This window comes from Doryrhamphus excisus, chromosome 10 (assembly GCF_030265055.1).
Source record: "Doryrhamphus excisus isolate RoL2022-K1 chromosome 10, RoL_Dexc_1.0, whole genome shotgun sequence".
Lineage (NCBI taxonomy): Eukaryota > Metazoa > Chordata > Actinopteri > Syngnathiformes > Syngnathidae > Doryrhamphus > Doryrhamphus excisus.
The window spans coordinates 3,630,947-3,646,293 of NC_080475.1; the positions used below are offsets into that span (position 1 = coordinate 3,630,947).

The 15,347-nt window shown below is 42.7% G+C and overlaps 1 protein-coding gene across 9 annotated transcripts in view; it reads right to left on the reverse strand.

The window, feature by feature from the left end:
* Positions 1 to 15,347, reverse strand: part of creb5b (cAMP responsive element binding protein 5b) — an 85,510-nt gene that overhangs the window by 46,975 nt on the left and 23,188 nt on the right. For all 9 annotated transcript variants that reach the window (XR_009131926.1, XR_009131925.1, XR_009131928.1 and 6 more), the window contains 4 exons: positions 11,692 to 11,762; positions 11,493 to 11,586; positions 9,292 to 9,413; positions 5,563 to 5,720 (listed from right to left, as the gene is read on the reverse strand). Coding sequence is in view for 5 of the 9 variants with exons in the window: in XM_058085595.1 (XP_057941578.1) it covers positions 5,563 to 5,720; positions 9,292 to 9,413; positions 11,493 to 11,586; positions 11,692 to 11,745 (428 nt within the window). In the remaining 4 variants the exon portion in view is untranslated. The remainder of the gene's footprint in view (positions 1 to 5,562; positions 5,721 to 9,291; positions 9,414 to 11,492; positions 11,587 to 11,691; positions 11,763 to 15,347) is intronic.

The window sequence follows — 15,347 nt, forward strand, 5'->3', positions numbered from 1 at the left end:
CACAGGTCTCCTAGCTGTGAGGACCGTGTGCTAACCACTCTTCCACCGTGCATTTTTAAATTTGTATAAAAAGGTACTAGCATGGAATAAGGGCAACAAAATAATCAAATGAATATTCCGACTTAAGAAGTAAGTGTCTAAGGGAATACTGTAATACCAGGACAGGGGTGTGAAGTCATGCATCATCTGATTGGAGGATGCCATTTCATTGTGAGAACCCACAAAAATGGCGTATGTACAGTTACGGCTTTGATATGACTATTTTGCAGGACCATTGACTAAAACAAAAACAATAAAAACTCCAGTATGATATCATTGAAAGACACGCAGTATCTGACAAGGTGGAATATGGATTAGACATCTGTACTGTAATCACCACTGGCTTCCATTAAAGCTGATTGTACGATGTAATGGAAACAACTGGACGGAAATCCTCTCAGGAGTCGGAGCAGAATCATGTCATTTTTAATACTTTGTGCCCCCGCCCATGTCCGAGTGAAGAAAGTTGAGGTTTGAATCCAATGTTGTATCCCATGGTTGTGTCCCATAGTAACCAGTCCGATACGTTTAACTCTGACATAACTCAGCCTCAGATGTTTACAACTGGAAAATCAGAAAGTATTTAAATGTGTTTTTCTTTTGTACGATAATCACGGACGTGACTTTCAGATCTGTTGTTTCTTACTCTGGGGTTTTTAACACTGGTTTGTGTCAGTGTCGCTCCCCGAAGACCATTTTTAGGGACACGGAGAAAGAGAAAGGCGAGGCAAAAGGAGGGAGCGGGAGAAAGAAGTCCTCGGGTTTCACAGCTGCAAGCGGCCCAGCTCAAGTCGAAAGTAAATGGACTTGAGGAAAGCCAATCCTAATTGATTCCAAGCCTCAAAGCTCTTTAGTAAACATTGTGGAGCAATGAAAATGACTTGTTATCCTAATTCATTGGATGCCCGCGTTGTGTGTTCCACAGGGCTGAGGAACAACAACAACAACAAAGCGAACGGCGCTGAGATTAAAATGATATTCTTTTTACCAATGCAATCTCTGTACACCTATTATTCCCATAAAGAATAAAAATGAATAAGTTTTACAAACTTCTAGACACATACCTCTCCATTCTAAATGAGGCTAGTTAGTTACAGTCTATAAAGTTCTTTTAAATAAAGTTACAGTGTTGAATACATTAACCTATCATCATCCTCCCCAAAATATTCATTCATTCATTCATTTTCTACCGCTTTTCCTCACATGGGTCGCGGGGGATGCTGGAGCCTATCCCAGCTGTCTTCAAGCGAGAGGCAAGGTACACCCTGGACTGGTGGCCAGCCAATCACAGGGCACATATAGACAAACAACCATTCACACTCACATTCATACCTATGGACAATTTGGAGCCGCTAATTAACCTAGCATGTTTTTGGAATGTGGGAGGAAACCGGAGTACCCGGAAAAAAAAACATGCATGCACGGGGAGAACATGCAAACTCCACACAGAGATGGCCGAGGGTGGAATTGAACCCTCGTCTCCTAGCTGTAATAGTTGTAATAGTTGTAACATTATTAGAGCCCTCTAGGCATGAAATAGCACCCCTAGAGTCACCTTTACACTTTCATTCATTCATTTTCTACCGCTTTTCCTCACAAGGGTTGCGGGGGGTACTGGAGCCTATCCCAGCTGTCTTCGGGCGAGAGGCGGGGTACACCCTGGACTGGTGGCCAGCCAATCACAGGGCACATATAGACAAACAACCATTCACACTCACATTCATACCTATGGACAATCTGGAGTCGCTAATTAACCTAGCATGTTTTTGAAATGTGGAGGAAACCGGAGTACCCGGAAAAAAAACCATGCATGCACGGGGAGAACATGCAAACTCCACACAGAGATGGCCATGGGTGGAATTGAACCCTCGTCTCCTAGCTGTAATAGTTGTAACATTATTAGAGCCCTCTAGACATGAAATAGCACCCCTAGAGTCACCTTTCATTCATTTTCTACCGCTTATCCTCACAAGGGTCGCATGGGTGCTGGAGCCTATCCCAGCTGTCTCCGGGTGAGAGGGCCAGCCAATCATATAGACAAACAACCATTCACACCCACATTCATACCTATGGACAATTTGGAGTCTCCAATTAACCTAGCATGTTTTTGGAATGTGGGAGGAAACCGGAGTACCCAGAGAAAACCCACGCATGCACGGGGAGAACATGCAAACTCCATACAGAGATGGCCAAGGGTGGAATTGAACCCCGGTCTCCTAGCTGTGAGGTCTGTGAGCTAACCACTCGACCGCCGTGCCGCCCCCAAAAAATATACCAGCAGTAATTACAAAAAGATGTGACCAATGTCAAAATATGAATAGGACCTCCTGTAGGAAGTTCTAGTGTGAATGTTATAGGCCAGGGGTATCCAAACTGCAGCCAGGGGGCCATTTTTATTGGTCCTCTGCATATTGTACAGATAAAATTAATTCATTATTAATGAGATATATTATTAAACATTTAACAAACGAGTATCATCTATCTTATCATGTTCTCCCCGTGCATGCGTGGGTTTTCTCCGGGTACTCCGGTTTGCTCCCACATTCCAAAAACATGCTAGGTTAATTAGCGACTCCAAATTGTCCATAGGTATGAATGTGAGTGTGAATGGTTGTTTGTCTATATGTGCCCTGTGATTGGCTGGCCACCACTGTGACAGCTGGGATAGGCTCCAGCACCCTCCACGACCCTCGTGAGGATAAGCGGTAGAAAAAAAAACATGCTAGGTTAATTAGCGACTCCAAATTGTCCATAGGTATGAATGTGAGTGTGAATGGTTGTTTGTCTATATGTGCCCAGTGATTGGCTGGCCACCACTGTGACAGCTGGGATAGGCTCCAGCACCCTCCACGACCCTCGTGAGGATAAGCGGTAGAAAAAAAAAACATGCTAGGTTAATTAGCGACTCCAAATTGTCCATAGGTATGAATGTGAGTGTGAATGGTTGTTTGTCACACAGTAGACTCTCAGCATCAGACTGTGCCTTAAAATTAAAATGGCCCTGTTACCTGTTTCAAGTAACCAATGGAGATGAAGTTATTTTGGATATTTGAGGTTGAAGCTCATTATTATTAAGACAGCGAGAAGGTGAGGAGCTTTTAAATGACAGGTAAACTCAGGTGAAGCAGGTCCGGCAAAGTTTCTGTTACTGGCCGTGATTGCGGCTGCTCCTCCAAAAGGAGATGAAATTCCATCCTTGTCCTTGACAAAGGGCCTGACAGGGTGTCACTCAGGCTTATAGTGATGGGCCTCCCATCCAATATTCACTAGCTTCTCAAGCTGTAAATCTACACAGGACAACCTCGACGCAGCACGCACCGATCCGCCGAGATGTCTCAGTGTCAAGCGTTCCACAGGGCCTGGTTTAAAGTAACACAGGCCTGGCACAAGTGTGCAGGTGGTTGAAGTTATGGGGATGAGGAAGCTAAGGAGGTCAGCGTAATACTAAGAGCGTGATGAGAAAAAACGGTACTTTCATGAAGATCTTTGTTCACGCACGTTCAGCTCCAACACAGCTGAAAGATGTCAGTCTCGCTACATAAATTCCTTTATCCTTTTATGATGCGTGGAACCATATTTGGTAACTTATGCGTTTAAAATAACCGCTACACTTTGCTAGAATATGCTGATTTCAGTCAACAAAAAATACACAGTAGTTTTTTCAAGAATAAAGTCCTAAACTTACGAGAGAAAACTTTATTTTAACACTTAGTCGTAACAGGCATTGCCTGAGACAGCTATGAAAAGGGGAAACTTATGTGACCTTTGGCCTTGGGTAATGGTCTTGTAATGGACTTTATTTCTGATAAAAAAAAAAATTTTATTGTCCGAAAATTCACAACTTTATTCTCGAAAAATTCAAAAAAAATTTTAACGGAAATGTACGACTTTATTCTCAAAATCTAGGATTATTTTAATACTAAGTTGTAACAGGCATTGCCTGAGACGGCTATGAAAAGGGGAGACTTATGTGACCGTTGGCCTTAGGCAAAGATAATATTACGACTTTATTTCTCATAAATAAACATTTTTATCCAAAATTTATGACTTTATTCTTGTGAAATTCACAATTTGTATTCATGGAAATGTACGACTTTATTCTCAAAATCTAGGATTATTTTAAAACTAAGTTGTAACAGGCATTGCCTGAGACAGCTATGAAAAGGGGAGACCTACATATGTTACCGTTGGCCTTGGGCAAAGATACAAAGATTACGACTTTATTTCTCAAAAATTAAATTTTTTATCTGAAAACTTTATTCTCATAAAATTCACACTTTTTTCACATAAATGTTTGATTTTATTCTTAAAATCTAGGATTATTTTAAAACTCTGTTGTAACAGGCATTGCTTGAGACAGCTATGGCCTTGGGCAAAAATATTTATCATAATTCACCATTTTTTTCCTCGTAAATTTACAACTTTATTTCACATAAATTAAATTTTTCACAGAAATGTACAACTTTATTCTTAAAATCTCTGATTCGTTTTCGTTTCTGACGTAACAGGCATTGCCTGAGACAGCTATGAAAAGGGGAGACCTGTGTGACCGTTGGCCTTGGGCAAAGATAATATTACGACTTTATTTCTCAAAATTTTTTATTTTTTTATCAGAAAATTTGGGACTTTATTCTCCTAAAATTCACACTTTTTTCACATAAATGTTTGATTTTATTCTCGAAATCTAAGATTATTTTAACACTCCATTGTAACAGGCATATTTATCATAATTCACCATTTTTTTTCTCGTAAATTTACAACTTTATTCTCATAAATTTACAACTTTTTTTCAAGTAAATTTTAAGACTTTATTCTCAAATTCTCTGATTTTTTTTTTCCAATGTTACTTGTATTATAGTATATGTATATATGTATAACAACAAAAAATTATTTAAAAAAATCTGAGGCAGGCCTTTTCAAAGAGAGGTACAGCGGCTTGAGAAAAATAAGGAAAGACATTTTTATTTTTACCGTCACTGAGTAAAAACAGTGTGGAGAAAAGTACTTATTTTTACACTTGTGAAATGTTAAAAATGCCTTACAGTTAATAAAAATCACGACAGTTTGACCCTGGGCTGGATTAACTGTATTCCCTTTACTTCCAATGGGAATATTTGTTTTGTATTTGAACAAATTAGAGACGGACAAGACTCCTGGGATGGAATGTGTTCCACCTTAGATGTTCCACTGTATTGAACTGCACACCGCACACTGCTGGCGGTGTTATTACACACCTGTGGCATGGCTGAGAATCCCATGTCTACAGCTGTCATTACCCCCGCAGTGAAAAGAGCAATATTAGAAGATGAAATGTTAAACTATTGTTAAAGCCTCAGTCGTGTCTGCCGAGGCTTTAACAATGACTTCATCTTTGGTATGTTCCGTTCAGGGACAATGCCGAAACGAAGAGCAAAACGCAGACCCGGTTGCGTTGTGATGATATTTCAACTGGTGGTCAGTCACGTGATAATTCTTAATTAACTAAGAGATGATTGAATTCCTCTGGAAGTGTCAGCTACTCACCCAATCTGTCTGTTAGTGGATGGAGCCTGAGTGATGACGGAACTGGACTGGGGAGAGGGGAGGGCCTGCTGGATCACTATGCTGGTATCATGGTTGCCCATTCTTGAGTGGGACTGCTGGTGTTGGCCTTGGCCCGCCTGGCCGTGCAGAGAGATGTTCTGAAAAAGCAAGAAAAAGAGATTAAAAATTTTTTTTTTTACTTTTCAAATTTTTTCTTATTAATATTTTTATTGTTATATATTTATGTATACTTTTTCCACCAACTGACACGAGAAAGTACAATGACGCCATTCATCCGTTTTCTATGCCGCTTATCCTCACTAGTGTCTCGGGTATACTGGAGCCTATCCCAGCTGTCTTCAGGTGAGAGGCGGGGCACACCCTGGACTGGTGGCCAGCCAGCCAATCACAGGGCACATATAGACAAACAACCATTCACACTCACATTCATACCTATGGACAATTTGGAGTCGCTAATTAACCTAGCATGTTTTTTTTTTTTTTACCCGGAGAAAACCCACGCATGCACGCGGAGAACATGCAAACTCCACACAGAGATGTCGAAGCGGAGAATCGAACCCAAGCTGTTTGGCCTATGTGCTAACCACTCGTCCACCGTGCGGCCAGTACTATGGCACAAATCTAAAAAAAATTTGACAATATTTTACTAATATAATTTCTACTCCTCTACACTCTGTGTGTATGCTAGCGGCCCCGTCTCCACCCACCCAGACAAAGAGACAGTATGACTGACAGAAGTCCAAAAGGGCTCACTCCGTTCCTGTCATTGTTCCATGGAACAAAGGCGCCATGAAAACAATTACTGTAATTAATTATTGTAATAGGCGGCACGCCGGTCGAGTGGTTAACGTGCAGACCTCACAGCTAGGAGACCAGGGTTCGATTCCACATTTGGCCATCTCTGTGTGGAGTTTGCATGTTCTCCCCGTGCAGGCGTGGGTTTTCTCCGGGTACTCCGGTTTCCTCCCACATTCCAAAAAACATGCTAGGTTAATTAGTGACTCCAAATTGTCCATAGGTATGAATGTGAGTGTGAATGGTTGTTTGTCTATATGTGCACTGCGATTGGCTGGCGACCAGTCCAGGGTGTACCCCGCCTCTCGCCCGAAGACAGCTGGGATAGGCTCCAGCACCCCTTGCGACCCTTGTGAGGAAAAGCGGTAGAAAATGAATGAATGAATGAATAATTATTGTAACTGTTTTGATGTGGCGTCATCTTCCATATAAAAAGGAGCTGCGGGCTCCAAATGGCCCCCCCGAGTCGCAGTTTGGACACCCGTGTTTTCTACCGCTCACTTCTGTGTATTTTGCTACGAAGCCCCCCGAGAGTCTAGCTCTGTCTCACCTCCTGCTGACCGTGCACTGGCTGGCTCCCGTCATAAAGCACACAGACTGGGGAGGCTAGACGGGGTTGACCCGAGCACAGACAAGACCCAGAGTCAAAACACCTCCACAACATGCTTAGCAACAGCAGGTTTTCCAGACAGATTAGATAAGAGGTACCAATATGTCTTCTTCATCTGCCACAGGCTCCAAAGCCTTTTTGTATGATGATTGTTTTTCTCAAACGTACAAAGGAATCCCCCAAACAAAGTGTGCACTGTGTCTCCATGGCTTTTGTCAGCAGAAGCGTCCCGGGTGTTTTAACTTTTATTTGAAGTTACAAGCGGAGAACTGGATCTCTGAACTCCTCTCCGGTAGTGATTGACAAATCTGCACCTGCTTGTCATGTCTGTCACTGTCAACAAACGTGAGAGGAGAAGGAACCGGATGATTCCAGTTCATTCAGTAAAAAGATCTGTTCATTTCGTTCATTTCGTTCATTTCGTTCATTTCGTTCATTTCGTTCATTTCGTTCATTTCGTTCATTTCGTTCATTTCGTTCATTTCGTTCATTTCGGCCAATTGGTCGTTAGCCTGTGATTCCCCCCTGTGCATAAACCCGTTCAGCTGTGTCAAGCCAGTCCGTTCATTCATGTTCATGTTCATTCCGACTCAACTGTCGGTCATGAATGAACGGCCGACGAGTGCCGGTCAATCTCTTGGTTTCGGTCTGAACGGGTATTTTAGGGGCGGTGACCTTGTTCATTCCGTTCACAAAAAATAAGTACTTCTTTTGACCCATTCGTTCATGACAGACACACCATTAGAAGGAACGTATGTGAACTGAACAGCCGTGTCAAGTCAGTTCGTTCACTCATGTTCACGTTCATTCCGACTCAACTGTCGGTCATGAATGAACGGCCGAAGAGTGCCGGTCAATCTCTTGGTTTCGGTCTGAACGGACTGAACGGGTATTTTAGGGGCGGTGACCTTGTTCATTCCGTTCACAAAAAATAAGTAGTTCTTTTGACCCGTTCGTTCATGACCGACACACCACTAGAAGGAACGTATGTGAACTGAACTGCCGTGTCGAGTCAGTCAATTTGCTCATGTTCATCTTCATTCCGAATCAACTGTCGGTCATGAATGAACGGCCGACGAGTGCCGGTCAATCTCTTGGTCTCGGCCTTTCACTCGGCTGAAAAAACGTTCATGACCGACACACCACTAGAAGGAACGTATGTGAACTGAACAGCCTTGTCGAATCAGTCCGTTCACTCATGTTCACGTTCATTCCGACTCAATTGTCGGTCATGAATGAACGGCCGACCGGTGCCGGTCAATCTCTTGGTTTCGGTCTTTTAGTCGGCTGAAAAAAATAACAAGCTCTTTTGACCCGTTCGTTCATGACCAACACACCACTAGAAGGAACGTATGTGAACTGAAGAGCCGTTTCAGTCCGTTCACGTTCATTCCGACTCAACTGTCGATCATGAATGAACGGCCGACGAGTGCCGGTCAATATCTTGGTTTCGGTCTTTTAGTCGGCTGAAAAAATAACTAGCGCTTTTGACCCGTTCGTTCATGATCGACACACCACTAGAAGGAACGTATGTGAACTGAACAGCCGTGTCGAGTCAGTCCGTTCACCCATGTTCACGTTCATTCTTACTCAATTGTCGGTCATGAATGAACGACCGATGAGTGCCGGTCAATCTCTTGGTTTCGGTCTTTAGTCGGCTGAAAAAAAATAACAAGCTCTTTTGACCCGTTCGTTCATGATCGACACACCACTAGAAGGAACGTATGTGAACTGAAGAGCCGTGTCGAGTCAGTCCGTTCACTCATGTTCACGTTCATTCCGAGCACGCAGATAGCCAATCTGACTCTCCAGCCAATCAAAAAAAAGCATTTGCAACTGAACGGACCGAATGGGTATTTTAGGGGCGGTGACCTCGTTCATTCTGTTCACAAAAAATAAGTAGTTCTTTTGACCTGTTCGTTCATGACCGACACACCACTAGGAGGAACGTATGTGAACTGAACTGAACTCGAGTCTCCTAGCTGTGAGGCCTGCGTGCTCACGACTCGTCTTGCCCTTGCTATCTACTGCCTCATTCCTGTCAGTGCTGACGCGGCTGATTGCAGAAATAGCAAAATTTCCACACATCAAATGATTTATCAGACACAATTACTCACAGCACACAAAGCAATCCTAGCATTGTAAACCTACCAAGACAAAGTGAACTAAACTCTCCCGCTCGCGGCAGAAAAGTGACATGATTGATGGCCGGAGGTCACCAGCACCTGACCTGACCTCTGTCATGAGTGCATGTGTCCTTTGGGTTCACCTGTTTTAACCCGAGGCTTCTATTGGCGCAGTACCTGTTTGGAGTCCTCTTCTTCCTGGGCCTTGCAAAACTCCTGTTCAATGGAGCAGTCCAGCTCACTGAACAGTCCCACCTCCTCACAGTTCTTCAGGAAGCGTGTTGGCGTTGGCGTCTGGTCTGAGAATAAAGCAGAAGCAATAATAAGTACTGGCTCTGGTGTGATGCTAACGCATTTGAGATGGACGGAATGAAAAACAAAAGCTTCATCGCTCGAATGTGGTTGCTATTATTTTTAAGAAAACATGACAATTTTCGATGGGATGGTGGGGGGGGGGGGGGTTGAGGGGGGGGGGGGGCTTCTTTTGACACGTCCGCTGCAGCTGATAAAGCACAGAACTCACCTACCATGCGGGAGTCTCATTTGTTGAGCTCACTCAAAGCTGTGGTATTCAACTTGGCTTTGTTGGGGGGTGGAGGGGGGGGGTGCACATGGCTCAGGTTTCAGACAGTCCAGGGTGATTTTCGGATCAGGGTTGTTTCAAAGGCTAAAAGCATAGCTCGGAGTCTGTTTATCTGCTTTCAGGAAGAGCAAGGCTCGTTTGACTCCGACTTGTATGTTGACCTATGAACCCAAGATTCATATTTTTGGCATATTTTCATACTTACAAGTTAGGAAACTCAACGTGCTAACTGTATTTAGTTCATGGTAAACTCCTTGACGAAACAATTACAGGATATGGAAAAAAATAAGCAAAAAGTGAATGAAAGCAGGGCTGCACGGTGGGCGAGTGGTTAACGCACAGACCTCACAGCTCGGACACCCGAGTTCAATCCCACACTCTGTGTGGAGTTTGCATGTTCTCCCCGTGCATGCGTGGGTTTTCTCCGGGTACTCCGGTTTCCTCCCACATTCCAAAAACATGCTAGGTTAATTAGCGACTCCAAATTGTCCATAGGTATGAATGTGAGTGTGAATGGTTGTTTGTCTATATGTGCCCTGTGATTGGCTGGCCACCAGTCCAGGGTGTACCCCGCCTCTCGCCTGAAGACAGCTGGGATAGACTCCAGCACCCCCTGCGACCCTCATGAGGATAAGCGGTAAAAATTAATGAATGAAAGCAAGAAGTTACCATATGATAAAAAAATTGAATTGGGTGTATGCTGGAGCCTACCCCAGCTGACTCCAGGCGAGAATCACAGGGCACATATAGACAGTCTCTCTTCTCTTAATTAGTTGGAATTGTATAGTTAATTAATATGGCCAAGTAATGTAATCTAACTTTAATGGTGTATATTGAAAAAAAACACTTACACGTGATTGGCTCCGATAAGATCAGGTGTCCAAAGCCATTTTCAACCCAAAAATTTTATATTAATTTTAACAAAAATATATATTTTTATATTATTTTTTAGAATATTTTTACTAAAAATAAAATGAAAAAATATTAATGAGATATATTATTACATGTTACACTAATTTGCTTTGTTACCTATATCATATAGCTAAGGTGTCAATTCATTCATTCATTCATTTTGTACCGCTTATCCTCACGAGGGTCGCGGTGGGTGCTGGAGCCTATCCCAGCTGTCTTCGAGCGAGAGGCGGGGTCCACCCTAGAATGGTGGCCACCCAATCACAGGGCACATATAGACAAACAACCATTCACACTCACATTCATACCTATGGACAATTTGGAGTCTTTTTAGAATGTGTGAGGAAACCGAAGTACTCGGATAAAACCTATATTCAAAAGTTATCATTTTCATTTCTGTGGTGAGTAGATATGGTCCCATGTAAACTTGTTTTTATTTTATTAGCCATAGCAGTAGTCGTATTACTGTACGGTATTGTTAAACTAGCCGAGACTGCCCCAGAATTAGTCATCTGTGGCCTATTTTTCAATTTTCTTATGTCCCTCATGGGGTTAATAAAGCATAACTACAGTATTTACAGCTGCACTCCACATTATTCAACCCTCATTGCAAATGCCATTTATTTTCACAGTGACTGCAAGTTTGTAAACTTATAAATATAATTTACAAGTAGGGTAGAATCATCCAGAAGGCTACATAAACACCCAGGTATAAGATCAGCATTAATGATAGCCGAACCGCAAATCAAGCCAGTGTCAAAATATTCAATAAAGTTGGTTGTCTCAGTTGTATGTCAGCATGTCGCCCCCCCCTGTGTGCGTCACATGACTGTAAACAAGACACACCGTGAAGATTACAGGCGACTGGCAAGCCGTAACTCACCTGATAACATGTTGTCGTTCTTTATGGAAGGAAACTTAAGAGTCATCTCATGTTTGTGTCGATGGATCATCAAATGGTCTTCGGTGGGAAAGCGCTTTTTTTTGTGCATGATAAAGAAAAAACAGAGACGTGAAAGTATAGAAATTAATATCACGGCTTAAGCTTAGTTAGCTTCCTTTAGCTTTCTCCACAGACTCACCTGAGAACAGCCAGGAGCATTGCAAATGAACGGCCTTTCCAGGTCTGAGTTCATCACAACTTGTCATTAAACTGGAAAAACGACAAAAAAAGAAAAGAAAGACAGGAAGTAAGTGGCGCATGTTTCCTCACCAGCATCCTTGAGGGGGAAAAAAAATACACTCATTGTGTGACATGTGACATAAAATTATATTGCACAGCTGCAAGGTAATTTCGATAATAAATGTTGTCTACTCACATTTCACTATTTGTATTATATATTATATTAATGCAATTGGTCGGAGTGAGTTTTCAAGGACTGAAAATTACTGCTTCAGTAATGTCTCCTCGTGGGACACCTGACAGGTTAATGTGGAAACAAAGCTTATACGCAATCTGGGAGCGGAGCGTGACTGCTGGCCCGGGAAAATTGTTTTTCCTCTCAATTGTTTCGATAATTTGCCAGTTAGAGTGGAAAAGGGGGCAAATTGGCTAAGGCGGATAAATGTTACACTTAAATGTCGTTTTGGGGTTTTTGGGGATTATGTGTTCAAGTTTCATCCACGAAGCAGTCATTTCACTGTCAAGTTCACTTAGTCGGTTCTAATGACGGCAGAAACATGAATGGCAAGTGACAACGCGACATCGCAAGGTGCACTTTTGTTTTTAGTAAAACAACGATAAACATTCGTTTTCTACCGCTTATCCTCACAAGGGTCAAGCTAGCTAGTCCGTGATGAGTGAATTCCTGTTTTGTAACATTACTAGAGCCCTCTAGACATGAAATAGCACCCCTATAGTCACCTTTACACTTATATTATCCAATATAGTAGATATTCATTCATTCATTCTCTACCGCTTATCCTCACGAGGGTCGCTGGGGTTGCTGGAGCCTATCCCAGCTGTCTTTGAGCGAGAGGCGGGGTACACCCTGGAATGGTCACCATCAGTTGTAGTCAGTTCCAGGGTCAAACTGTTTCAGACTGATCATAAAACATGTACAGTTCATCACAGCTAGCTGGTCCATGATGAGTGAATTCCTGTTTTGTAACATTATTAGAGCCCTCTAGGCATGAAATAGCACCCCTATAGTCACCTTTACACTTATATTACCCAATACCCACGAGGGTCGCGGGGGTGCTGGAGCCTATCCCAGCTGTCTTTGAGCGAGAGGCGGGGTACACCCTGGAATGGTCGCCAGCCAATCAGTTCTAGTCAGTTCCGGGGTAAAACTGTTTCAGACTGATCATAAAACATGTACAGTTCATCACAGGTAGCTGGTCCATGATGAGTGAATTCTTGTTTTGTAACATTATTAGAGCCCTCTAGGCATGAAATAGCACCCCTATAGTCACAAAGTTAGACGATTTTGACTGATCCTGCAAGACACATAGAGTGTTGCATTTAAACATGGAACCTACCAAAAAAAAAAGATTAGAGTGCAATACTACATTTTGTTTACTGAAATTCCACATTTGGTTACTGCAATTCTACATCTTGTTACTGTATACGTAGGTTATTGTTTTTGACTGCAATTATACATTTTAATACTGTATAGGCTATTGTTTTTGATGTACATATATTTACACTTATTTCGAACAGTACGGAACGGGCGGCACGGCGGGCGAGTGGTTAGCGTGCAGACCTCACAGCTAGGAGACCAGGGTTCAATTCCCTCACCCTCGGCCATCTCTGTGTGGAGTTTGCATGTTTTCTCCGGGTACTCCGGTTTCCTCCCACAGTTTAATTGGCGACTCCAAATTGTCCATAGGTATGAATGGTTGTTTGTCTATATGTGCCCTGTGATTGGCTGGCCACCAGTCCAGGGTGTGCCCCGCCTCTCGCCCAAAGACAGCTGGGATAGGCTCCAGCAACCCCGTGACCCTCGTGAGATTAAGCGGTAGAGAATGAATGAATGAATATCTACTATATTGACTATAGGGGTGCTATTTAATGTCTAGAGGGCTCTAATAATGTTACAAAACAGGACCAGCTAGCTGTGATGAACTGTACATATTTTATGATCAGTCTGAAACAGTTTGACCCTAGAACTGACTAGAACTGATTGGCTGGCCACCAGTCAAGGGTGTACTCCGCCTGTCGCCCAAAGACAGCTGGGATAGGCTCCAGCACCCCCTGCGATTCTGATTCTGAAACGAGTAATTTGCCAAAAAGTACTGAGATGAGTCTAAGAAATTCTGTGACAAAGGTTTTATGGACTCCTGTCCTTATGTTGTTGTACGATATATGGCATGTAAAAACAAAAACAAAAACAAAACAATAAATTATAGGTCTACAAATTCAGCGAATCTCTCATCCCTCTGTTCACTTACTGTAATTGAAATGTACACATGACCATCAGCACAAGAATACATTCTGCATTCAGCTAAAAATACATTTATGGCAGAGCATCAGAGGGAAAAACAGCACATGAAAACATTTTAACTGCTTCTCAAGATCAATCCAAGGCCGACATTGTGGCGTTTTTTAAAGGCTCAGAGGCCCCTGGCTGCGTTTAGGAAAAATACAACCTTGACTCGATGCTGCAAATGTGAAACAGCAAAACAGCAAACACGGATTTCTTGGGTAAAGCATCAGCTTTTTAATCTGAGGGTCAAGGGTTCAAGTACCCTGTTCGGGTGGTGTGTTTCAGGGTGGAAAGTGACTATTTCTAAGAATGGAATCAAAAAATAAGGAAATGCTACAAAAGAAAAACAGTCAAATTTCTCCCTTGAGCAGGACTCTCAACTCCCCCAACTTCACGGGGACAAAAGATTGACCTGCCTGCCTTGTAAACACATTACAAAAAATAATTATGGAGGGAAAATTCAAACTACTGCACAAAAGCTTCTTTCTTCGAAAACCCATTTCGAATTTCAACTCTTTCCGATCTGTAAAAAGGTTCCACCTGGGATTTTTAACAAGGAGTCTGCATGTATTATTGTACAACATTGGGACTATAGTTAAGTCGGGACTGCCTGAGGCTTCAATCAGGGTGTCAATCATTACAGCCGCAAAACTTATGTGTACTATGTGTAAAATATCAGCACTTTGCATGGTAATGTAATTTTTTATTGTCTAATTTTACTGTTTTTGTATGAAAGAAAAGTCACACCTTGAAGTTTCATTGCGTTTGGGTGAATTTAGGGGCGAACTCAGCATCTGTTGATAGGCTCCCGTTGTCAACTTGTCAAGAAGGCAAGGTGAGAAGCGGGGAGTAGCGAAGAGGAGACGTGAAAATGGGGGTGCTCTGACACATTGTAATGAATTTCAATAAAAATACCTGTAAGGCTTTTCTGAGCAATTTTTAGGTGAAATTAAAGAAGATTAGGCTGCACGGTGGTCGAGTGGTTAGCGCGTAGACCTCACAGCTAGGAGATCAGGGTTCAATTCCACCCTAGGCTATCTCTTTGTGGAGTTTGCATGTTCTCCCCGTGCATGCGTGGGTCCATAGGTATGAATGTGAGTGTGAATGGTTGTTTGCCTATATGTGCCCTGTGATTGGCTGGCCACCAGTGCAGGGTGTACCCTCGGCCATCTCTGTGTGGAGTTTGCATGTTCTCCCCGTGCATGCGTGGGTTTTCTCCGGGTACTCCGGTTTCCTCCCACATTCCAAAAACATGCTAGGTTAATTAGCGACTCCAAATTGTCCATAGGTATGAATGTGAGTGTGAATGG